Consider the following 24,475-nt stretch of genomic DNA (forward strand, 5'->3'; position numbering starts at 1 on the left):
ATGCTCCTCATGAAGCCTTTGCAGAATATTTTAATTTCTTCACAAATCCATTAACATACAATAAAGCTATATGTCTGGTGAATGTTTAAACTCTTGTTGCAGACTGAGTGTCAATGGCATATTATTATTAAGCAGATGGTACAATGGCGCAGATGTAGAGCTGCTGGCTTACAGTGCCAGAGACCTGTGTTCTATCCAGACTATGGGTCCCCTCTAGATGGAGTTTCTACATTCTCCCAGTGACCGCGTGGGTTTTCTCTGGTCCTCCCACACTGCAAAGACATACAGGTTTGTAGGTTAATTGGCTTTGGTAAAATTGTAAAATTGTCTCTAATGTGTAGGATAATGTTGGTGCATGAAGTGATCGTTGGCCGGCACGGACTTGGTGCGCCGAAGTGCCTGTTTCTCTAAAGTCAGACACTGTACAACTATTTTGTCCAACACACAGAAATGGAACACTGGATTTGATACACTATACTGCACCCTTCTTGTTGAAAATGATTTTTGTCTGTGTTCTTTATTGTTGTAGTTGTGAAAAGGACAAGTAATTTATCAAAGGTACACAAAAATGCTGGAGAAACTCAGCGGGTGCAGCAGCATCTATGGAGCGAAGGAAATAGGCGACGTTTCCGGCCGAAACCCTTCTTCAGACTGATGGGGGGGGGGGGGGAAGAAGAAGGAAAAAGGGAAGGAGGAGGAGGGGTGGAGGGGGGGGGGGGGGGGGGGGGGGGGGGGGGGGGGGGGGGGGTGGGAGGAGACAGCTCTAGGGTTAAGGAAGGGGAGGAGACAGCAAGGGCTAGCAAAATTGGGAGAATTCAATGTTCATGCCAGCCGGACGCAAGCAACCCAGGCGGAATATGAGGTGCTGTTCCTCCAATTTCCGGTGTTGCTCACTCTGGCAGTGGAGGAGACCCAGGACAGAGAGGTCGGATTGGGAATGGGAGGGGGAGTTGAAGTGCTGAGCCACCGGGAATTCAGGTAGGTTATTGCGGACTGAGCGGAGGTGTTCGGCGAAACGATCGCCCAACCTCCGCTTAGTCTCCCCGATGTAAATCAGCTGACATCTAGAGCAGCGGATGCAGTAGATGAGGTTGGAGGAGATACAGGTGAACCTTTGTCGCACCTGGAACGACTGCTTGGGTCCTTGAATGGAGTCGAGGGGGGGAGGTGAAGGGACAGGTGTTGCATTTCTTCCGGTTGCAATGGAAAGTGCCCGGGAAGGGGGTGGTACGGGAGGGAAGGGAAGAATTGACAAGGGAGTTGCGGAGGGAGCAGTCTTTGCGGAAGACAGACATGGGGGGAGATGGGAAGATATGACGAATGGTGGGGTCACGTTGGAGGTGGCGGAAATGGCAGAGGATTATTTGTTGTATTTGCCGGCTGGTGGGGTGAAAGGTGAGGACTAGGGGGACTCTGCCCTTGTTGCGAGTGCGGGGATGCGGAGAGAGAGCAGTGTTGCGGGGTATGGAAGAGACCCTGGTGCGAGCCTCATCTATGGTGGAGGAGGGGAATCCCCGTTCCCTGAAGAGCGAGGACATTTCCGATGCCCTGGTGTGGAACGTCTCATCCTGGGAACTGATGCGGCGTAGGTGGAGGAATTGGGAGTAGGGGATGGAGTCTTTACAGGGGGCAGGGTGGGAAGATGTGTAGTCCAGATAGCCATGTGAGTCAGTGGGTTTGTAGTGTATGTCGGTCAGAAGTCTGTCCCCTGCGATGGAGATGGTGAGGTCAAGGAATGGTAGGGAAGTGTCGGAAATGGTCCAGGTGTATTGGAGTGCCGGATGGAAGTTGGTGGTGAAGTGGATGAAGTCAGTCAGTTGTGTGTGGGTGCAGGAGGTGGCACCAAAGCAGTCGTCAATGTAACAGAGGTAGAGGTCGTGGATGGGACCCTGGTACGTATTGAACAAGGATTGTTCAACGTACCCGACAAAGAGGCAGGCGTAGCTGGGGCCCATGCGTGTGCCCATAGCTACGCCTTGTGTTTGGAGGAAATGGGAGGAGTCAAACGTAAAGTTGTTGAGGGTGAGGACCAACTCCACTAGGTGGAGGAGAGTGTCAGTGGCTGGGTATAGGTTGCTCCTCTGGTCGAGGAAGAACCGGAGGGCTTTGAGGCCATCCTGGTGGGGGATGGAGGTGTAGAGTGACTGGACGTCCATGGTGAAGATGAGGGGGTGAGGGCCTAGAGAGTGGAATGCGCAATTTATCAATATATGCAATCCACAAGATTATAACTAGCCTTCTTATTTAAATTAATATTAGCTATTAATCCAGTCCATCAGCTGGTTTTCAGATCTTTTTGGACTCTCTGCAACTTTTGGTATTGAATCAACTTTTGAAATGTTTGGATTTGAACTGAAAGAAAGTTTCGTTTCTCAGCCAGACTTGCTTGGCTTTGACCCATCACTTCCTGCATCTGCTATAAATCCAATGCAGACACAACTGTATGTTTAAGTGCTTCAGTATCCACACTTGGTTGGTCTCTAATATAGATCATACAGATCATTTGATCTACCCGAACAAAGATTTTAATTACAGTTTTAACCATGTAGAAACTAAAGTTTCTACCTCCTTCAAGAGCGAGCTTGGTTTGAGAGGTTGGTTCTTAACAAGATCAAGCTTGTTTTGCTTGAAACCGCATTTTCCTGATCAGTGTCACAATGACATTTTATTTTTAAACCTCAAGCAAAAAACACAAGTAATGGAGTAGCTCAGTGGGTCAGGTAGCATCAATGGAGAACATGGATATGTGACGTTTTGGGTTGGGGCCCTTCTTCAGACTGATTGTTGTGGGGGGTGAGAAGAAATCTGGTAAAGGGGGCTGACAAAGCTTGGCAGGTAACAGGCTGATACAGGTGAAGGAGGTGGGGGGTTGATAGGCCAGTGATATTTAACTTTACATTTAGGTTTATTATTATTATTATTGTCACAGGTACCGGCTTACAGTGCAAAGCATTGCTTTAGTTGCGTCTGCTCACATGTTGGTGCCAAATTCAGTTGAACATGGTTCAACCCTGTTCTAAATCTTCTCTTCAAAGATTCTGCAAGCATCCATTCTATGGCAGTGCAGTTGCTCTGTCGTTGAATGAGAAACTGACCGAGTGATGTTTAATGCCCGGTTTTCAATGCTCCTGCAATAATTTCTCCTTGAGAGCATCTTTAACTGTGCTGACTAATCCCTTGGTTCTTTCATTTGAGGTATTTTCCGCACCCACCCACCCGCTAGCCTCAATCATACAGTAGTGTTATTGAGGGTTATAGAGATGGGCCAAGCCTGCAACTGCCCTGTGTACACCAGGGCATTTCAGCCAGTTACACTCAGCATTCTCATCCCATTTGCAGCTCATGAGTTAATGCCCAATGATCTCCATCACATTGACAAAATATACTGTGACCAAGTCTACCAGTAAACTGCAGTCGTTTGGAAAAATATAATTTTGAGCCTCATGGTAATTAAATTATTAATTTTAATTAAAACTAATTATACTGGTTGTCCTAGATTTTGTGAACACACAAATAAACCTGTGTCGACTGCCTACTTAACACCCTGGAATTCAAGTGTACGTGTTATCCTTGTGATCCATCCGATGTTACCAGTATGCAAATCTGCTCCTTTTTAATATTAGTACACGCATGAGTCACCATAACATATTTTTTCTTAATCTTCATACACACAATTAATAAACAATCATCTTTAAACAAAGTTAAGGAATCTAGGCCCTCACAAAATATTTTATGATAACAAACAGACAGAATTTTCAAAAATTCACATGATTGAAAACAAAATTGCAATGTGTCAACATAATGATGCTTGTTTATCTAAAATTAGATTTCTCTGTCTGAACTGAACATTAATTTTTATCCCTTAAAAGGAAAATTAATCCTTTATCCTTTATACATAACCAGTAGTGAATCAAAGATGGTGCTTCATAACGGTTGTTCAAGTTAAGAGGTGGCACAGCAGTGCCCTTCAATTTGACAGAATTTGTTATCTCTCATCTCAGCTGAATTGTTTGTCACTCTGCTAACTGTCAACGTGATTGTCATGAGATGTATGCAGGGAGGCATTTTTAGAGGTGGCAGATTTCTAAATGATGTGTTTAACATGATGAATTACTTTATAGATGCTAAATATTTGGTGTCCCAGAATTGGACTATTTGTTTCATTTTTTGTGTTCACGGTAATCCCACTTTCCAATTCGTGATTCAGAGTTTTATAAGTCATCGCACTTGGAGTGCATTTCCAAATATATTTACAGTGATGCAGTGGCCAGAATGACTTAACAGTGGTCTTGCTTTGTTTACCAAATTGGCTGCCTGAATTAGAGGGCATTCGCTATAAGGGGAGAGGTTGGAGAAACTCGGATTGTTTTCTCTGGAATGGCAGAGGTTATGGGAGACATGATGGAAGTATAATAAAGTAAGTATATAATATAATATTATGGGAGCCATGGGAAGGGTAGATCGAACCTTTTACCTTGGCTGGCAATTTCAAAGACGTGAGGGCATAGTTTTAAGATGAGTGGGGCAAAGTTTGAAGGAGATGAACAAAACATAAGTTGCTGAAGTAACTCAGCATGTCAGACAGCATCCACGAAGAGAATGAATATGTGATGTTTTGGCTCAGGATCCTTCTTCAGACTGAAGGTTAGGTGCTGGGCAAGTGTTTTTACACAGGGAATGGCGAATGCCTGCCAGTGGTAGTGTTGGAGGCTAATACGACGATAGAGGCATTTAAGAGGCTTTCAAATAGGCATGTAGATATGCCTTGTCTTCAGAATTAAGGGACAGAAGTTTAGGGGTAATATGAGGGGGAACTTCTTTACTCAGAGAGTGGTAGCGGTGTGGAATGAGCTCCCAGTGGAAGTGGTGGAGGCAGGTTCATTGGTATCATTTAAAAATAAATTGGATAGGCATATGGATGAGAAGGGAATGGAGGGTTATGGTATGAGTGCAGGCAGGTGGGACTAAGGGGAAAAAAAAAATTTGTTCGGCATGGACTTGTAGGGCCGAGATGGCCTGTTTCCGTGCTGTAATTGTTATATGGTTATATGGTTATATGGAAGGAATAGAGAGATATGGGTCTCATGCAGGCAGACTATGCAAGTTCACTCTAAGGATAATAAATTCAGCCTATCCAGTCTCTTGCCTTAACTAAAGTACACGATTTTGTTCTATTTATGTGTAGGCCCAATATTTGTTACATTTTTTTTCTCTTCCTTTGCTATCACTCATCATTCCAGTTGGATGCTCTTGGAGAAAGCTACCCATCAACGAATTCTGCTTCACGTTTGACACTTTGCTCCACTGTCTCAATCTCACTGCCTGAATATTTCCAACTCGGAGTTAAAATGGAGGGAACCTAATAATATACCAGAATTAGTTTGGGTGGACATTTCCCAATGGACAATCAACCTACCTCATCCTACTTGTGATTTTTGCAAATCAGTGGAGGATAATTCTCTGGATGTTTTCAAGAGAGTTAGATTTAGCTCTTAGGGCTAAAGGAATCAAGGGATATGGGGAAAAAGCAGGAACGGGGTACTAATTTTAGATGATCAGCCATAATCATATTGAATGGCGGTGCTGGCTCAAAGGGCCGAATGGCCTACTCCTGCACCTAGTTTTCTATGATTATGGTGGAGAAGGCTAATGCTCTCTCTCACCTCCTGAAAATTACACTGTACAATGATCCAGTTAAATGATCTCTTTAATGAGTCCTACTTTTAATTGTCCATCCAATCTGCAGGGAAATGTGTGTAATCTGATGCCTGCACGATTTGCTATTATCTCAAACCCATTAGGATGGAATTTTGACAGAAATAAATAAATTGGGCCAAAGAACTAGTATAACTTACCCAAACAAAGATAGACATTATCATTAAGCTGCATGTTTATAAATGATAGTTATATAATAATAATAATAATAATAATAATAATAATAATAATAATAATAATAATAATAATAATAATAAACTCACTTGTGTTGATAAGAAACTGATTTGAAACCCCTGGGTGATCCACATCATGAATAGCACTTGCAAATATTGCAGTAAGGATCTCCAGATCGGTAAAGACAGCCTGTGGAAATAAAAAATGAAAACGCTGAGAACATTGTAAACAAGTCATAATGCCTCAGTTTCTTCAAGTATTTACTGATCTTTCCATCACCTCAAGCCCATGAAAGCTCCCAGCAACAGGTTACATCAACAATTTTTGTCTTGGTTTGTCCAGCTTACAGTCATGATGTATTAGGCAGCATCTCTGAAGGACATAGATAAACAAAGTTTTGTGTTGGGATCCATCTTCAAGATTTCCAATCTGAAAAAGGGCCCTGAACTAAAGCGTTGCCTATCCATGTCCTCCAGAGATACTGCCTGACCCTCTGAGTTACTCCTGCACTTTGTGTTCTACACAAGATTCCAGCATCTGCAGTTCCTCGTGTCTTCAACATATATTGGAGGGTTTTTTTGAAACATTTCTATGCTTTTGAGAATATCACATCACATAAAGCTGGTCTCCAAACCATCATGAACCAATTCCCATACAATTCCACACAATCCAGAAAACAACCCAAGGGGCAATTAATCAATGTAATAACGTAATAGTACATGATCCCACATATAGCAATGAGATAATTACCTCTAAAGTATTACTTTTATACATAGGAAATAGCTAGGGTACCAAAATAACTCGAGGGATTCTTCAAACAGTGTCCTGGGATCCTTTACACCTGTGTGTGAGTTGACCATGGTGTACAGATGCACTTCTGACATTACAGAACCCCTTCAACTATGCACTGCAGTATCAACTTAAATTTATAGGCTCAAGACATTGGAGTGCAAGGTAGACACATTGATTTCAGACTTACAATAATAAGAATGATGGAACTGAGGGCATACCTAAAATATATGAACTTAGCTGACTCCATGACCTATATAGGCATTCCCACATTCCCATCCTGACAATGGACCTTTCCGGCCTGTTCAAAGATTTGGACTCAAGGACAACGGACTACAGTTTATATAGTGCTGGTGCATGGTCTCTCTCTCTCTCTCTCTCTTCCTGCCTCTTTCTTCTCTTTTCTTTCTTGCTGCTCAGTCCTGTCCCCATCCATCTTCTTTTTTTCCCCAATCCCCTTTCTCTTTTAATCTGCCTGTTTATCCCAGAGGCTCGTGTTGTCCAGTGGAACTGGTAGGCAATTCTTCACTCCCAATCCTCCTCTCAGTCTCTCTCTCCTGGGGTTCTCGTTACCCAGAAGATCGCATGGCAGCATGAGTTAGACACAAGTGTTGTGCCTGTAGGTTGGCAGAGAATGTATACAAGCCTTTATCCAAGTGGTGAGATTAATAAAAACAACCGTCAGAGAGAAGGGGGATGTCTGGTCTGAATGTTCCCGATTGTTATGTTGTTACTGAAGAGCCTTGTTCCCGAAGTTGGGGAAGTGAGAGCTTAGGATAAGGGGGAAAAAAAACCCGAACGTTTTTCAGAGAGAAGAACTCTCTGGGGGTAGTTGTTCATTGGTATATTTAAGTTAGTTAGATGTGGCCCTTGTGGCCAAGGGGATCAGAGGGTATGGAGAGAAGGCAGGTACGGGATACTGAGTTGGATGATCAGCCATGATCATATTATGGCGGTGCAGCTCGAAGGGCCGAATGGCCTACTCCTGCACCTAATTTCTATGTTAGTGTAGGATGGTGGGTATGATGGGAAGTAGGTAGTTCGACACTTTACTGATGTCAGGTGGGTGTGATGTCCGACATCTAATGCCCCTGTCCCACTTAGGAAACCTGAACGGAAACCTCGAGAGACTTTGCGCCCCACCCCAAGGTTTCCGTGCAGTTCCCGGAGGTTCCCGAAGATTTTTGTCAGTCTCCCTACCTGCTTCCACTACCTGCAACCTTCGGCAACCACCTGCAACCTCCGGGAACCGCATGGAAACCTTGGGTGGGGCGCAAAGTCTCCAGAGGTTTCCGTTCAGGTTTCCTCAGTGGGACAGTGGCATAGGCAACGTAATGGGCTTAACAGTTAATGCAGCAACCCGATTTTCTTTGTGCAGAACTGTTTTTGAAACCCATACATAACACCCTACATTTCAAGTCAACTGTAGACATACCACAAAAGTATTTAGATATGTATTAACATCTCTATAGTTGATTTTACAGAAAATTCACAGATTGCTATTTTATCATCAGATGTTGACAGTGGGATTATGCTCAAGACCAAAATTGCCTTCCAATTTCCTCTGCATGCAGATGTCAAGTGATCCGAGTGAAATAAGGTCATTAAAAGAGAGTACTGCTTACCTCCAATGCAGGTGTTGATAGTAAAACATGTGTGGACTGAGCAACATCTGCAGCATGAATATTATTGTGAAATGCTACATCGTTATGATAATGGTCTTCCAGGGTCATCAAATATGTAATTAAAGTGTCCGGTGGAATCTTGAAAGTTTTTAATAATTCTCGCTCCTAGGAATAGTGAAAAATCGGCTCAAATTAGACCAATAAAATTCAATGAAATGTACAATATCTGATTTCTTTGTTTGTGCATTATCTCTACTCCATTACTTCTTTAGGCCTTTGGGTTATTTGTCATTCTTTGGAATAACAGGCTGAAGCCAATGCATCGCCACAGTCCGTGGATAAAAGGTGCAAAGCTCTCCCAGTCCCATACACAGATCCTTCTTCTCTATTTCTACTCAGTGTGCAAAGTGTCTTGAATGCAGCTGCTTATAGTAGCATCCCATTCAGCTTCCATAAACCTCTGACAAGGTGGAATTTTACTAATGGACCCAAATCTGACAGACTTTGAAGATACTTTCCTTTTCAAATTAACACATGTAAAAAAATGTCTAAGATTCATTAAAAAATGAACGGCAACACCAAGACATATTTGCCAGAAATGTAGAATGAATAACTATTGTTAGATAAGACTAATTCTAAAAATCAGTTACAGTTTTATTAGAACAAATTAAAACAAAAGAAACAATCATCATATTCCCTTCATGAGTTTGTCAAGTCTCTTGTGTAGATTTAGTAAACATTGATATGAATTATGAATTTCATAAGTACACTTAAGATCATTAGTATCTGGTGACAATAATAAAGATAACGATGCTCTCGGTTTCAAAACCTGATATAATAAATAAATAGAATTTGACATTTATACAATAACCTTCAATGATCTCCACTGCTTATATTTTCTGGTTTACTGTGCGTGTTGTACAGAAGAACTGGGAATAAATTGGTCAAGCTCAAGGACAAAGCTGTAAGATGATTCCTTCAGTCAGTTTATTTGTTCTCAGTTCGCTGTCAGAGAACAGACTGTGCTTCAGCGATGTTTTGAAGAACAGGTTCTCGGTTCTTTTGTTGCATTCATAGAATGAATGATGGAGTCAGACACTTGCAGCGAGTTCTCCAATGGTGGTAATCTGTTTGAGGGTTGTTTAGTCGGCCATTGTTGCATGCTGCAGTCCTTCACTGGGTCTGGTCATTCTTAATTACATTTAAATTTTATTTTGAAACTACGCATATTAAGCATATAACTTATTTGAGTAAAGGATTTCAAAATGCACATCATATTCAATGCTAACAACAGATTTCGAGGTTTAGAAAGAAAGACTCAAACGATTAATACTTTACAATACATAGCAACACTGGAGAGCAACCACACGGATACCATCATCACATGAAACACCTTCAAATTGTTAGCTATCAATCTAATTCAACCTTACCTGAAAAATTGTGTACATGACAGCTGTTAATGGTCTGTTTAAAGAATATTCTGCAGCTTTAAAGACATTAAAGTCCCATTTGTTAATTTTCTCCAATTCCTGCAAATTGAGCAAAGATTTCAAATAAACTATTATCTTTATTCAAAACATTTTCAGCATTAACAAAAAAGGAAATGCTATCAAGTCCCAGCAGCAATTGCAGACTAAGAAACAAAGTTAATGTTTTAAGGTCTGTTATAAACTCATCAAAATGTTATCTCCTTTTCTCCCTCTGCAGACGTGGCCTGAATATTACCAACATGTTCAGTTTTAGTTCTGATTGCCAGCATTAGCAATTCCCTTTTTGATCATTTTAATCACCCATACTGCTCAATCAGTCAAGAAACATCAGGAAAGAGGTTGTCATGCTGGAAAGGGCACAGAGAAGATTTACAAGGATGTTGCCAAGACTAGAGGGTCTGAGTTATAGGGAGAGGTTGAGTAGGCTGGGTCTTTATTCCATGGAGCGCAGGAGGATGAGGGGTGATCTTATAGAGGTGTATAAAATCATGAGAGGAATAGATCGGGTAGATGCACAAAGTTTCTTGCCCAGAGTAGATGCATCGAGGACCAGACGACATGGATTTAAATGAAGGGGAAAAGATTTAATAGGAATCTGAGGGGTAACTTTTTCACTCAAAGGGTGGTGTGTGTAGGGAACAAGCTGCAGAGGAGGTAGTTGAGGCTGGGACTATCCCAACATTTAAGAAACAATTAGACAGGTACTTGGATAGGACAGGTTTGGAGGGCTATGGATGAAACACAGGCAGGTGGGACTAGTGTAGACGGGACATGTTGTCCGGTGTGGGCAAGTTGGGCCGAAGGGCCTGTTTCCACATTGTATCACTCTATGAATCTATATCACTATCACATCTTTCAGGGGACTCAACCCAGTAACACTCAGCATCTGGCCCACTTGTTTGGAAAAAACATATTATAAACAAATTAAAGGTAGACAAAAAATGCTGGAGAAACTCTGCGGGTGGGGCAGCATCTCTGGAGAGAAGGAACGGGCGACGTTTCGGGTCCAAGACAAAGAAGTGTCTCGACCCGGAACGTCGCCCATTCCTTCTCTCCATAGATGCTGCCTCGCCCGCTGAGTTTCTCCAGCATTTTTTTGTCTACCTTTGATTTATCCAGCATCTGCAGTTCTTTCTTAAACATAAACAATTGAATCGTCCCACGAAAGGTTTGTGTTCCAATGCACATATCCCATCTAAATTAGCAGATCATGAAAATATATTACTGGAAATAAGCATAATGCCCAGGGGCTGAAATAAACATACATTTGCCAAAGGTTCTTCCTGCTCAATTTTGACTCCAAACCTAGTGATGCTGGAATCTGTTAGGCTTGAGCTGTGTACGAGTGTCTTCACCCCACTGATATGTGACATTGGTTTCTTTTTCTTTTCTTCTTTCTGTGCTTGTGATGGAATTTCAACCTCATGTTGTTTATCTAGGAAGAATACAACATAGTTTGCATAGTAAAAGCTAAAAAGTTTGCATCCAGTGGCCACATCAGCAAAATTGGTGCAGCCTCTCACACAACTTTCCACAATAACTTCTGTGGATGCTCAAAAATAACACCCAACTGAAATCAAAATGGCTCTGCTTGCCATCTTCCTGAGTTTGCACCAATCTGATGCAGAATGTGAGCACCCTGAACCACTAGAAATTCTGGGCAAAGCACACGGGAAAATAACCAAAAAGTATTCCTACTATATCTTGTGTGTCAGACACAACTTAAAAATAACTCTGCTTTACTCTCTTGATATAATTGTCTCAGCAATGAGTCTCATCTTGCACGATAAGACTCTATCCACAATTTAATAAATCTATTCTCAGAAATTCATCTCTGATCGGTTTGTTTTTTTAGAAATACTTATTTTTACAAAAATTCCATTCCATTGGCTTCAATGTACTGTCTCTTTAATATGGTGCATTTAACACTACCAGTTGGGAATGAATTTATAGGGATTAGAGTTGTCAACATTTTGTGTTTCCTTTACTGCAATTGTCTTATGTTAAAAATTATACCGAGCCACACTTAGTGCGTCCTTGTGATGTTTCAATTGTAGTTTGATGGATGCACTTGTCCATGAAAGGTAAACGGATTAACGTCAATGTGGAAATATCATGCAGTGGCTTATTATTCAGTATGTTAAGCAATTACTGCTCTCTGATAACAGTAGCTGGTACCTATTTTGCCTGTAAATTGCAAAGTGCATGTTTTATTGGCTATGTTAAATATCTCCCTAATGCTTTGTAATCTCACTCCTTGCAACTGAGCCATCTATTTCCTTCAAGTAATCTCATTCCTCTTCCACTGCTGCAAGCCTTCTCTGCCTTCAGGCTCTTTTGGATTCAATGGACAATGGAAGAGTTACCCATATTCTCTCCAGCTCCATGCTAATATGCAACCAATGATCTCAATAGAATATGTAATCTGACATGCACAATTGAGTACTTTCCACAAATACTAATAGTTTATGAACATTCTTTAGCCGCAATTCAAGAAATATGACTTTACGAATATGTTGAGAGTATTACAGCTACTTAACAAAGGTTTTCATTTAATAGTACTGAGAATAAATTCTGCATTATTTCTCGGGTTTACCTTTGGAAGTAGCAAGGTTTAATAGAAAGTAGAGAAAATGCAAATCAGGGAGCCATGTAAAACATATTTTAAAATGTCATACACAGTATCTGGCAATGGCCCAGAAATATCTGAAGGGGGCTAATCATTGTAGCAATTTAATGACAGCTGAAGTACTGACTTGTGTTCAAAAAGGTTGATGCTTATTGCATCTGTCATATGCTTTGAGTCTAACCCCATCGAAGAGATGAAAAGTAAGTCCTGCTGTCAGGTGATCTGAAGTGGAAGAGAATGTGTGTTTGTGTTTTCTTAAGGTACTTGGAATTCCGTGGAATTTCCTGAAGACTTTGCAACAGCATTTTTTTAATTGACCCTTTCTCAGTATTAAGGTAACCGCAGGGAACTCTTACTTATTAACGCATCCCTCCGTCATTAGCACTAAATGTGCTTTTGAGTAGGATCAATGCATTGTAATCTGTTCTGAACTTCATTCCATGAAAGTGAATGTAATGAAAGTACTGACCAACAACAATGCGTCAATGTGTACAGACAGTAAGCTCAGCACCAATGCACAGGGATGTATTTCTAGGCGATTTTCTTTTACCAAATGAAATCTAGCACTGTCAAATTCCTTTATAAAATTTACCTGTAATTCTTTGTTGCTTCAGAATCATAGTAAGTACTTAATTTATTATACTTTACAAAATATAGCCCTTTGCACTATTCAAAGTTGTTTAATTAATTAGAAAACAAAAAATGTACAGAAATAAGTCAGTGAATTATTAAACATGGGACTCTCCTAGAACCTGCTCACTTATGGGGGGGGAAGTACATTTAAATGCAGTATTCTAACTTTGAGAAAGATATGTGTATTGAAAGTAAACTACTACCTCTTGAGTCTCTTGAACTGAATAAATAAGCAGCCATATTTATGCTTGAATGTAGTAATTTAAGCCAACTATATAAATGTATTGACATATGTAATACAGGATAACCATCAATACAAGTTAAGTGTAACTTTATCTTTGTTAAAAATAAAAGTGATGTGTGATTTCAGGGTGCATTGTGTGCTAAAATAATGGATGCAAGATCCTCTGTCATTGTGTTCATAATAATCTCATACTATAGCAGGGGACTGCGGGTCAAAGGAGTTAGATGGAATTGAATGAAATCCAGGTTAGTCGGGAAGTGGTGTTGGGTAAATTGAATGGATTAAAGGCCGATAAATCCCCAGGGCCAGATAGGCTGCATCCCAGAGTATTTAAGGAAGTAGCTCCAGAAACAGTGGATGCATTAGTAATAATCTTTCAGAACTCTTTAGATTCTGGAGTAGTTCCTGAGGATTGGCGGGTAGCAAACGTAACCCCACTTTTTAAGAAGGGAGGGAGAGAGAAAACGGGGAATTACAGGCCAGTTAGTCTAACATCGGTAGTGGGGAAACTGCTAGTCAGTTATAAAGATGGGATGCATCCCATTTGGAAAGTGAAACTGGACAAAGTCAGCATGGGAAGTGAAGCTCCAGAAATCGTGGATGCATTAGTATCTGGACTTCCAGAATCTTTCAGAACTCTTCAGAATTCTACAAGTCCCACATAAGAGATTAGTATACAAACTTAAAGCACATGGGATTGGGGGTTCAGTATTGATGTGGATAGAGAACTGGCTGGCAAACAGGAAGCAAAGAGTAGGAGGAAATGGGTCCTTTTCACAATGGCAGGCAGTGACTAGTGGGGTACCAAAGGCTCAGTGCTGGGACCCCCTATTTACAATATTTTAATGAAGGATGAGGGAGAGAGCAATATCTCCAGGTTTGGGGAACTAACTGGGGGGCCAGCTGTGAGGAGTCTAGGAGACTGCAGGTGACTTGGTAGTGGTGGGCAAATGTTTGCATAGAGTCAGTTATGTAAAATGTGAGGTTATCCATTTTGGTGGCAAAAACAGGAAAGCAGCACATTTGGAAATGGTGGCCGTGAAAAAATGCAGCGAGACCTGGGTGTCATGGTACACCAGTCACAAAGTCAGGTGCATGAAGGAGGTTTTACGAAAGATTTGAGTATCATGTCTTAGTTGTACAGGGTCTTATGAGACCACACCTGACGTATTGCGTACAGTTTTTTTCGAGGACATTATGTAACTAGTAGAGTGGATAGGGATGTCAGGAACCAGTGGATTGACTTGGTTTGTACTCTCTGGACTTCCAGAAGGATCTTATAGAAATGCAAAATTCTTAAGGGTTGGACAGGCTAGGCAGGAAATCCTGGGGAAGTCCAGGACAAACTTAAGAGGGGGAAATGAGAGAAAAACCTTTTTCACACAGAGAGTGGTGAATCTCTGGAACTCTCTGCCACGGAGGGTAGTTGAGGCCAGTTCATTGGCTATATTTAAGAGGGAGTTAGATGTGGTCCTTGTGGCTAAGGGGATCAGAGGGTACGGAGAAGAGGCAGGTACGGGATACTGAGTTGGATGATCAGCCATGATCATATTGAATGGCGGTGCAGGCTCGAAGGGCCGAATGGCCTACTCCTGCACCTAATTTCTATGTTTCTATGTTTCTATAATTAAAGTAAATGGCAAGATTAGCTCACATAGGCGATTTCCACTGTTGAAAAGGAGAATAAATTGTTTGGTGATGACCTCACACAATTACAGTACACTACTTATTGGGAGGTTTCCAAGGGATCTGCAGGAACATTGGAGCAGAATTTCCCATGTGGCCTCTCAGCTGGAAATCAGTGTGTGGTATTGAGGGTGGATAGTAAATATATCTGCTTTTGGAGGCTTTAGATTTGCATCTTATCCCAGCTGCACACTAACTAACTAAACTGCCTGGTGTGAATATTCACACAATACATTATAGTCTCTATCAATAGTCAAAAAGACCCATATTTTTTGACAGGTAATCCTGAGACAATTCACATAAGCATTCATAATGATATTATATCTTCAGGTTCGTGTATTGTGGGCTTAGTTAGAAATAACTTTAAAAATATTCTCTAAGCATTCAGCTATTTCCAGAATAAAAACGTTTATAAATCAACAGCCCAATGTGCCATTTCAAGCAACAGGATGGTGCAATTTATTTTAAAAAATCACATTTTGATCTCAACATTAAAAATTGCATTGAAAATACTCTACCATGAAAAGAGCAATCAATTACCCCTGCAAGGATTTGTTTCTGAACACCTCTGAGCAGCATGGGTTTATATTGTAAAAAAAAATGTTTGTGGCAATCAATGAGTAGTGGAACGTCGCCTGGTAGCCCAGGGATATGGTTGTGTACAATGTTCAGATTTTTCAATCTCTCACTGTATAACATGGGAATGCCAATATATATTCTGCAACTAAATACATTTGAAACTTCATACTCTATTCAGCATTTTGCATTCTGACAGACTTTAAAACATATTCCAAGACTGACATCCATATTAAGAGTGCATTTGCTGCACAATTGGGAAATTATTAGAAGAAATGGATTTGCAAAGATTACTAAATTGCTCCATGTAATACCTATTTTCTATTTATTTCTGCAGATTTTTTTATTACATTCAAGTTTCTGACAAAAAAATGTTAAAGAGCCTAGACATAATGCATCTCTAGGAGGTAAGGTCTACTCAGTAGATCAATAAACTTTCCATCAATCAACTCAATTCATTAATCTAACATCCAAATATGTTTATCCTTCGCTAAACATTATACTCCATGCACCAAGTGCTTTTGGTTTCTTTCTTACACGTTGACCAGTTTTTTGAAGATTAGCAAAAACTTGGTTAATTGGGAGCAAAGATTACTATGGAGATGAAATTGAGTGTTGACATTTTGTTGAAAGCTGAGGAGATTTTCTGAAGCAGACATATTTGTAGAATGGAGCTCTTGAATTGAAGCAAGGTTAATTCACATTCAATTAGCCTCCACCATATCAAATTTGTCATTCCTTTTATCATACTACACTGTTGCCAAGAAGAACTGATTAACACAAATATATTATTGCTGTAAATGGGGCGTCTGCACCACACTTACTGTTCACTGAAGCTGATTATGGGAATCTGGAAGAAAATGGATTAATTGCATTTGATAGTGTATAGTTTCTTGAGAATTTCAAACAATATGCATGTCTATAAACATAAGTAATCTTACCATAGTTTGGGGAGAATATCACAATTGTTCTATTATTTACAGCTTTTATCATGAATAATTGTATACATCATTTCTGTCAACAAACTTCTCACAGTATTAAGGCATTGAAAGCAATTCTGAAGTAAAACAGTTTATTCAGAATGCAATGGCAACAAACAAAACAAATACTTCTGGTAGTGTATTACATGATGGAAAAATCCCCTGAGGTTCACTGCTTGGGGCTCTAAAGATAAAGCAGGACAGTGGGATTAATTTTATTGATTAACAAAGAGCACAAAAGGTTGTGGTTCTACTGATGATGTTGAATGGGTTCCATTATCTCTAATTGTTCATATCCCACTTGAATCTTACAGGACAGGCAGCATTTTGAAAACAAGTGCTGTAATAAGGGCAAATCGGAACATAATAATTAAATTAATGAAATTTTCTGTTTGCTACGTCAACCTATGTCTGTGACGTTCACACAAAAACAGACACTCATGGAAGGCTTTTTCAATGCTATGTTTCTGAGACAGAAAATTCAAATCTTTACAATTAACAGCAAGATGTAAAAAAAAAAAGTATTTATTGAAATAACACACTCCCATTGAGAGGACAAAACTATACTTGAATATTTTGTCATAAAGCTGGTACAAATCGTTTAATTGTTGAACACCAAATTTTATCCTCATAGAAATTCACAATGGACATTTATCAAGATAAATAAAGTTTTGTCTGTTACTCACCTAAAAATGTACTGGATATAAACTCAGAGACCTGATTGCCCGACCGGCTCATCTCAGAGAGGTGAATAAGCTCACGATTGAGCATCCTCTTGAACTACAACAAAGACAAGAAATATATTAATCAACCTCAACTTGCATTGGTGTTTTTGAATTAAAACACTATTTTATGAATGTGCTAGCTAACAGAAATTTGGTACACTTTATCTGGATGCACCTCCTGCAAAAGCAGACATACTCAACACCATATACGGTTCCTATAATCCATGTTCTTTACATACATTATGGCAATTTCTAGCCAATTGTTTTAATGTTCACATTTCAGAGGCATTTGTGTAATTGAATAATGCTGATAATTCTGTGCCAATGGGAGCACAGGTTACTGTGGCAAGAATCTCAAAAATTATTTATTTGATCTAAGTTGTTCCTTTGCAATATTTTCAATGTGCTCATTAATGTCAATACTATATATTTTTGGTTTTCTGTGTTAGTTAGCCACTCTTGTGGATAGATAATTCAGGTTGTGGGGTGCAGAACCTTTATTCTCTTCCTGGCCTATGGTTCCGATTATGAGCCTGGATTCTTGTCAGTGAGGTGTTTTGATGACTATGGGCCCTAATCTCACCTTCACCACTTGATCCAGTTCCATTCACTGAAAAACATTGGAGCGCAAATTCCAGCAAATTGTCCAATCCTCGAAAAGTGGTTAAAGCATGCACACTGAGAGAGTACGATAATTCTTGACGCATGCTCATTTGAAACATTTCACTGCCTGGCAAGTGTTAACCAATGATTCAATGATACTTTATTGTCATGTGTACCTAGGTACAGTGAAATGCTTTGTTTTGCATACAAAGGGTGTTGGGTGTATGGAACAAGCTGCCAGATGAGGTAGTTGAGGCAGGGACTATCCCAACACTTCAGAAACAGTTAGACAGGTACATGGATAGGATAGGTTTGGAGGGACATGGACCAAGCGCAGGCAGGTGGGACAAGTGTAGTTGGGACATGTTGGCCTGTGTGGGCAAGATGGGCCGAAGGGCCTGTTTCCACACTGTATCACTCAATGACTCTATAACCCGGTAAAATCATGTAGCAGACCTCACCTAGGCAGTACACGTGTTCGCCACGTTATTGCGCTGACAAAGTTACAAACGTTAACCACACTGCTGATTGGCTGAAAATAGTAGATGGGGCAAATATTGCAAGAAGCTAGGACCGATTATGTGGTCTGCAAAACAGAAGGTAAGTCTACACCTTTCAAAGGGGTTGTTTACACTGGTTATATTGCAGGAAATTATATGAGAAGTAGTCAACAGTGCAACAGCATGATGGGTAGCCAAGAAGAGGTCAAAAAGGTCAAACAGCAATAGATAAATAATGATGCCGCGAGGGCAGACGACACCCGTGCTGAAGCTTTTAAAGTCTGGTGGAGGGTAACTCCAGTCATAAATACATGACATAATCACCTGCCTCTGGGGAGAGGAGGAGGACATGATCGGGACGTCATCTTCAAGAAAGTAGACAGAAGCGACTGTAGTAACTAGAGATGGCTCCCGCTGCTGTCTGCCAAAGTAAAGTCATTGCGAAGGTCATCTTCAGGCACCCCCTCCCAGTTTTCAGAGAGCTGGTCGCCAAATCGCAATGTGGAATTCATCCACCGAGAGACACCATGAAGCATGAACTTCAGCATATGACAAAGAGAAATCATGGGAGTGACATCAATCACTGCAAGTCCCCTTTTTTTGACCTAACATTTTTCACAGATTTGTTTACCCACCGAAACTCAGCCCCATCTCACATCTGCTCGTCGATGTAATACAACTTGTGCTCTTTGCCAACATGTTCACAACAAGGTTGTGTCATTATTTGTCTGAATCTTTCTTGCCACAGCGCTGCGCCTTACTTCCACCAAGCTTCCTGCTGGAGTGGTGCTAATCTACTGTTCAACCTGCTCTGCTCCCACTCCAGGGCCAACATCACTCTGATCTCAGATGCTGTTCCCAGTTGTCACTTTGACATGCGTAAATTCAGAAACCAGACTCCAAACTGCTGTCAACCTGTTCAATGAAGCTTGTAACAGAGTGAGACTTACAATTAGCAACTGAAAAATAAAGGTCCTCTACAAACCTGCCCCACAGCACAATGTCATCCCCGGTAGAAAAAGTCCTCATGAGACGATGGAAAGCAACGCATGGTTGCCATACTTCGGATTCTGTCTTTGAATGCAGGCAGACATTAAAGATTAAAATTTCCCGTGTCTTCTGTGCAACTGCACAGCCTTTGACCATCTGAGGAAAAGTCCATTTGCAGATCAGGACGTCAAACCCAGGACATGGTCACCGGACCTCTGTCTGGCCTCTATCTCTGAGATATGGACCAGCAGTAGCAGGCCCTTTGAAACACTGGAGAGCTATCAACAATGTTGCCGCTGTAAAATCCTTCGAATCCACAGGCAAGAAAGGTGCGCCGTCCTGTCCAAGGTCAACATCCTCAGTATCAAGGGCCTAAGTACACACAGTATCTCCAGCGGACAGGTCACGTCCATGAAAAAAGCCTGACACCAGACTGCCGAATAAACTGTATTGAGCTCTGTCACAGCAAGGCCAATCAGGTAGACAAAGGAATCAAATGTTACTAAAGCCTCTGTAAAATGTGGAACAACGCCCAGTGATTCTAGGAAACCCATGGCTGCACAGAGTAAAGGAGGAGCATTAGGGATGGCGTTGAGATCCTCGAGTCGGAAGGGCATAAGGCAGATCGATTGCACTACGTCTCAAACCTACCTATCCGCCTGTTCCATTATGCACCTCCAACTTCACCGGTGTTAAGAGTCTGCAAGACCTACAGTGGCGTCATAAGCCACAGTTCACAGAACCCAGAAATTGGAGTGGAAGCAAGTCCTCCCAACAGGTGGAGGAGGAAGCAGGGGAAGAAGGAGAAGGGGGAAGGTGGCAATTGTAGTGGAGCCTTGGTAGAAAATCTGAACGCTGGAGGAAGATATGAACAGGTAGGGGAGAGAGATGAACTGGACAGAGAAGAGATGAATTGTGGGTAAAGAGATGACCTACGGAGGAAGACTAACTCGAGTGCACCTTGGCAATCATACTGCAAACACGCGGTGTGAAGGGACAGCAAGGGGGATGTGAGAAGAGATGTCTTGGGGACTATGATGCAAGGCCGTAGGTGGGTCTGAAGAACTCGTACGTCAGTAAATACCACATCCTTCTGACTAAACCATCAGCGTCAGACATTTCTCAATCATCCATGACCTTGTGATTCACATAACAGCCACCCCAATTTATTAGGACTCATACGTATCATCTACATTCTCATTGCAATCTTACACATTCAGTATAGTTGTTAATAGACAATAGGTGCAGGAGTAGACTATTCGGCCCTGCGAGTCAGCACGGCATTCAATGTGAACATGGCTGATCATCCACGATCAGTAACCCGTTCCTGCCTTCTCCCCATATCCCCTGATCTTTAAGAGCCCTATCTAGCTCTCTCTTGAAAGTACCCAGAGACAGGGCCTCCACCGCCCTCTGAGGCAGAGAATTCCACAGACTCATAGCTCTCTGTGTGAAAAAGTGTTTCCTCATCTTGGTCCCAAATGCCTTGCCCCTTATTCTTAAACTATGGCTTCTGGTTCTGGACTCCCCCATCGGGAACATGTTTCCTGCCTCTAGATTATCCAAACCCTTAATAATCTTTATATGTTTCAATAAGATACCCTCTCATCCTTCTAAACTCCAGAGTATACAAACCCAGCCGCTCCATTCTCTCAGCATATGACAGTCCCACCATCCCGGGAATTAACCTTGTAAACCTACGCTGCACTCCCTCAAAAGCAAGAATGTCCTTCCTCAAATTAGGGGACCAAATTTGTCACACCTATATCTCACAGCATGCTCATACTATCAGTTATTCACCAATGACAGCTACATCAGAGAGTCATAGTCATATTGCACTGAAACATGTCCTTTCAACTCTACCCAAGCTTGTCGTATGTGCCTGCATTTGGCCCACATCCCTCTCAGTATCATACAGCTTATTGAGGTACTTTATTCTTCCATGTAATGTGAAGTGGTACAATCAGAGGCAGCAGAATGGAGCACAGGCACACTTTCATGCTTTGATTCTTGGAGGAGATGGTGCTGACCATTGGTGAGACAGCTACAGCTGCAGAACGGCTAAAAACTTTGAAGTTCGTGGTTCCGTCATATCCAGTCATCCAATTTACTTCCCACTTCTTCAATAATCCACACTCCAACCAATTTACACATAGCAGATGGTGTAAATATGCTTTCCTGATTTTCTTTCCTTTTTCACACCACAATAATGCCCTCGTCACTTTCTTCTTTCACTTATCCAAGAAAAGCATTCTGGCCAGGAGGTGGAGGCAAAGGGATGGTGATGACAAAGACTTGCCGTCACTATCTCACACAGTCACCATCTTATATACTCGTATTCATTAAACAATATGACCCAGCTCCCTGGGTGCTCAAGGTCGCAAATTCTTCCTACTGCTGTGCTTAGTTTAATTTAACTTAGAGCAATAAAGCGTGGAAAGAGGCCCTTCGTCCCACAGAGTCCATGCTGACCAACATTCACCTGGACACTAGCTCTATGTTATCCCAGTTTTGCATCCAACGTACTAGGGACAATTTAAAAAAGTTTATTAACCTACAAAATCGTATGTCCTTAGCATATGGGACGAAACCAGAGCACTTGGAGAAAATCCATGTGGTCACAGGGTGTATGTACAAAGTCCGTACAGACAGCACCCATAGTCAGGATCAATCCCGGGTCTCTGGCACTCTATGGCAGCAACTATCCTCAATGGTCTGGACTCAGATAAGCATCATGACAAAAAAATATCCATATTTCACCAAGACAAAGGTTTTTGGATGGAGTTCAAAACCAGTTCTTTTCACTTTATAAGCAGTGACCAACTCGATTTGCAGAGCACCATGAATTTGGGAACTGCAGGGTTTTCTGGTGCCATCCACAGTGGTGAAATTTCTGCTCCAGTACAATCATGCTCTGGTTTACCACACCTTGTGTAGATCCATGGTTCTTTGCACACAAATGGAAATCTTATAACAAATGTAAAGCACTTTGGCCAACGAGAGTTGTTTTTTAAATGTGCTATATAAATAAATGTGACTTGACTTGACACATGCAATTTGTCTGTGCTTGGGTCACCACAGTCAATGGATTCCAATCTACACTCAGTATCCATTCTGCTTTGCTTTTCTGCATCATCTAGTTCAGTGGTTCTTAACCTTTTTGGCATACGTAAGCACGTACGCAAACAAAATACTGTACGTGGTATGTATAAGAAAGAACTGCAGATGCTGGAAAACTTGAAGGTTGACAAAAATGCTGGAGAATCTCAGTGGGTGAGGCAGCATCTATGGAGTGAAGGAATAGGTGACGTTTCGGTTCAAGACCCTTCTTCAGACTGATGTGGGAGTGGGGGGGGGGGTGAAGAAGAAAGAGGCGGGGACAGTGGGCTGTGAGAGAGCTGGAAAGGGGAGGGGTAGGAGCGAGAAAGCAAGGACTACCTGAAATTGGAGAAGTCAATGTTCATACCGCTGGGGTGTAAACTACCCGAGCGAAATATGAGGTGCTGCTCCTCCAATTTGCAGTGGGACTCACTCTGGCCATGGAGGAGGTCCAGGACAGAAAGGTCAGATTCAGAATGGGAGGGGGAGTTGTAGTGCTGAGCCACCGGGAGATCAGGTTGGTTATTGCGAACTGTGCGGAGGTGTTGGGCAGAGTGATCACCAAGCCTGTGCTTGGTCTCACCAATGTAGACCAGTTGACATCTAGAGCAGCGGATGCAATAGATGAGGTTGGAGGAGGTGCAGGTGAACCTCTGCCTCACCTGGAAAGACTGCTTAGGTATGTGGTATGTACCTTTGTTAGGTTTCTAAAAATGGGCTCAACAAATGGATATGTTGTTTATGACCCCTTCGTGTCCCCCGGTAAAGCCCCAAACGACCCCCCCATGGGGGTCCTGATCCCCAGGTTAAGAACCACTAGTCTAGTTGGTGGAATTTACTGACATGGAATGAGGATAACATGATGGTGAAAAGGTGTTTGGCGCTGATGTGCATGATATGTTCCCCACAGTCACATGAACGATGATGGAGATGAAACACTCCTGGTTCTATTATAGGAGAGAATTGACAAGTATAGTCACAAGTGGAAGTTATGTCATCCCTTGGCAAATTATTTCAAGCGAAGCCTGCAATTCGAGAAAAAGAATATGTTCTCTCCACCTAGTGATGGCTGTCATGAGAACACGTAGGTAGGTAATACTTATTAAATAGGAAGCATGTGTCTATGGAAGGTGGATATCAAATTACAAAATAATGGAAATACCTGGCATCAATCTGGAAGGAGTCAGATACTTAAAATTCATCATCACAGTTGCAATAACCATTAGCAATGTGGTCCGACCACATCTCTGAGTTTACAGTTATGGCTACGTATTGAAAGATTCATGTAAGGATATTCTCACCGAAAGTGCATACATCGTGTACTTTGCTTCTTGTGGTTCCAAGTGGGGAAGTTACTCATATAAACTCTGCATGTCATTGACCCCTTGTAGTGTCCAATAAATAGGTGATCAAAATATAATCAGAATGTCATAGTCAATTGGCATGGAAACAGAACTTGGGTCCATGCTTGATGTATGGTCATAAGGTCATAAGGAATAGGAGTAGAATTAGACCATTAGGCCCATCGTCCAAACCATTCAATAATGGCTGATCTATCTCTCCCTCCTCGCCCAATTCTCCTGCCCTCTCCCCATAACTACTGACACCTGTACCAATCAAGAATCTATCTATCTCTGCCTTAAAAATATTTACTGACTTGGCCTCCACAGCCTTCTGTGGCGAAGAATTCCACGGATTCACCACCCTCTGACTAAAGACATTTCTCCTCATCTCCTTCCTAAAAGAACATCCTTTAATTCTGAGGCTATGCCCTCTAGTCCTAGATTGCTCATTTACTCTAATCCTATGCTCATCGCATTTAACTTCCCACATTCTCATCAACTCGCCATCAATCCTAACACCAACCTACATACTTGGGGCATTTTACCATGGCTAACTACCAACCTGCATGTCTTTGTGGAGCCACATGAAATGGCAGATACTGGAATCATGAACCAAAAACAGTTGGAAGAATTTATGGTGTCAGGGTCAGGCAGCATCTGTGGAGGCAATGGAT

At 41.6% G+C, this 24,475-nt stretch overlaps 1 protein-coding gene across 7 annotated transcripts in view; it reads right to left on the reverse strand.

Annotated features, from left to right (window-relative positions):
- pde4d (phosphodiesterase 4D, cAMP-specific) overlaps positions 1–24,475 on the reverse strand; it is a 679,382-nt gene that overhangs the window by 11,164 nt on the left and 643,743 nt on the right. For 6 of the 7 annotated variants that reach the window (XM_055634750.1, XM_055634704.1, XM_055634738.1 and 3 more), the window contains 5 exons: positions 17,228–17,321; positions 11,059–11,228; positions 9,734–9,832; positions 8,304–8,468; positions 5,979–6,078 (listed from right to left, as the gene is read on the reverse strand). In XM_055634750.1, the coding sequence (XP_055490725.1) occupies positions 5,979–6,078; positions 8,304–8,468; positions 9,734–9,832; positions 11,059–11,228; positions 17,228–17,321 (628 nt within the window). Of the gene's footprint in view, positions 1–5,978; positions 6,079–8,303; positions 8,469–9,733; positions 9,833–11,058; positions 11,229–17,227; positions 17,322–24,475 lie in introns of those variants that run through there. The other variant, XR_008723375.1, reaches the window with a different exon arrangement.

This window comes from Leucoraja erinacea, chromosome 1 (assembly GCF_028641065.1).
Source record: "Leucoraja erinacea ecotype New England chromosome 1, Leri_hhj_1, whole genome shotgun sequence".
In the NCBI taxonomy this organism is placed as follows: domain Eukaryota; kingdom Metazoa; phylum Chordata; class Chondrichthyes; order Rajiformes; family Rajidae; genus Leucoraja; species Leucoraja erinaceus.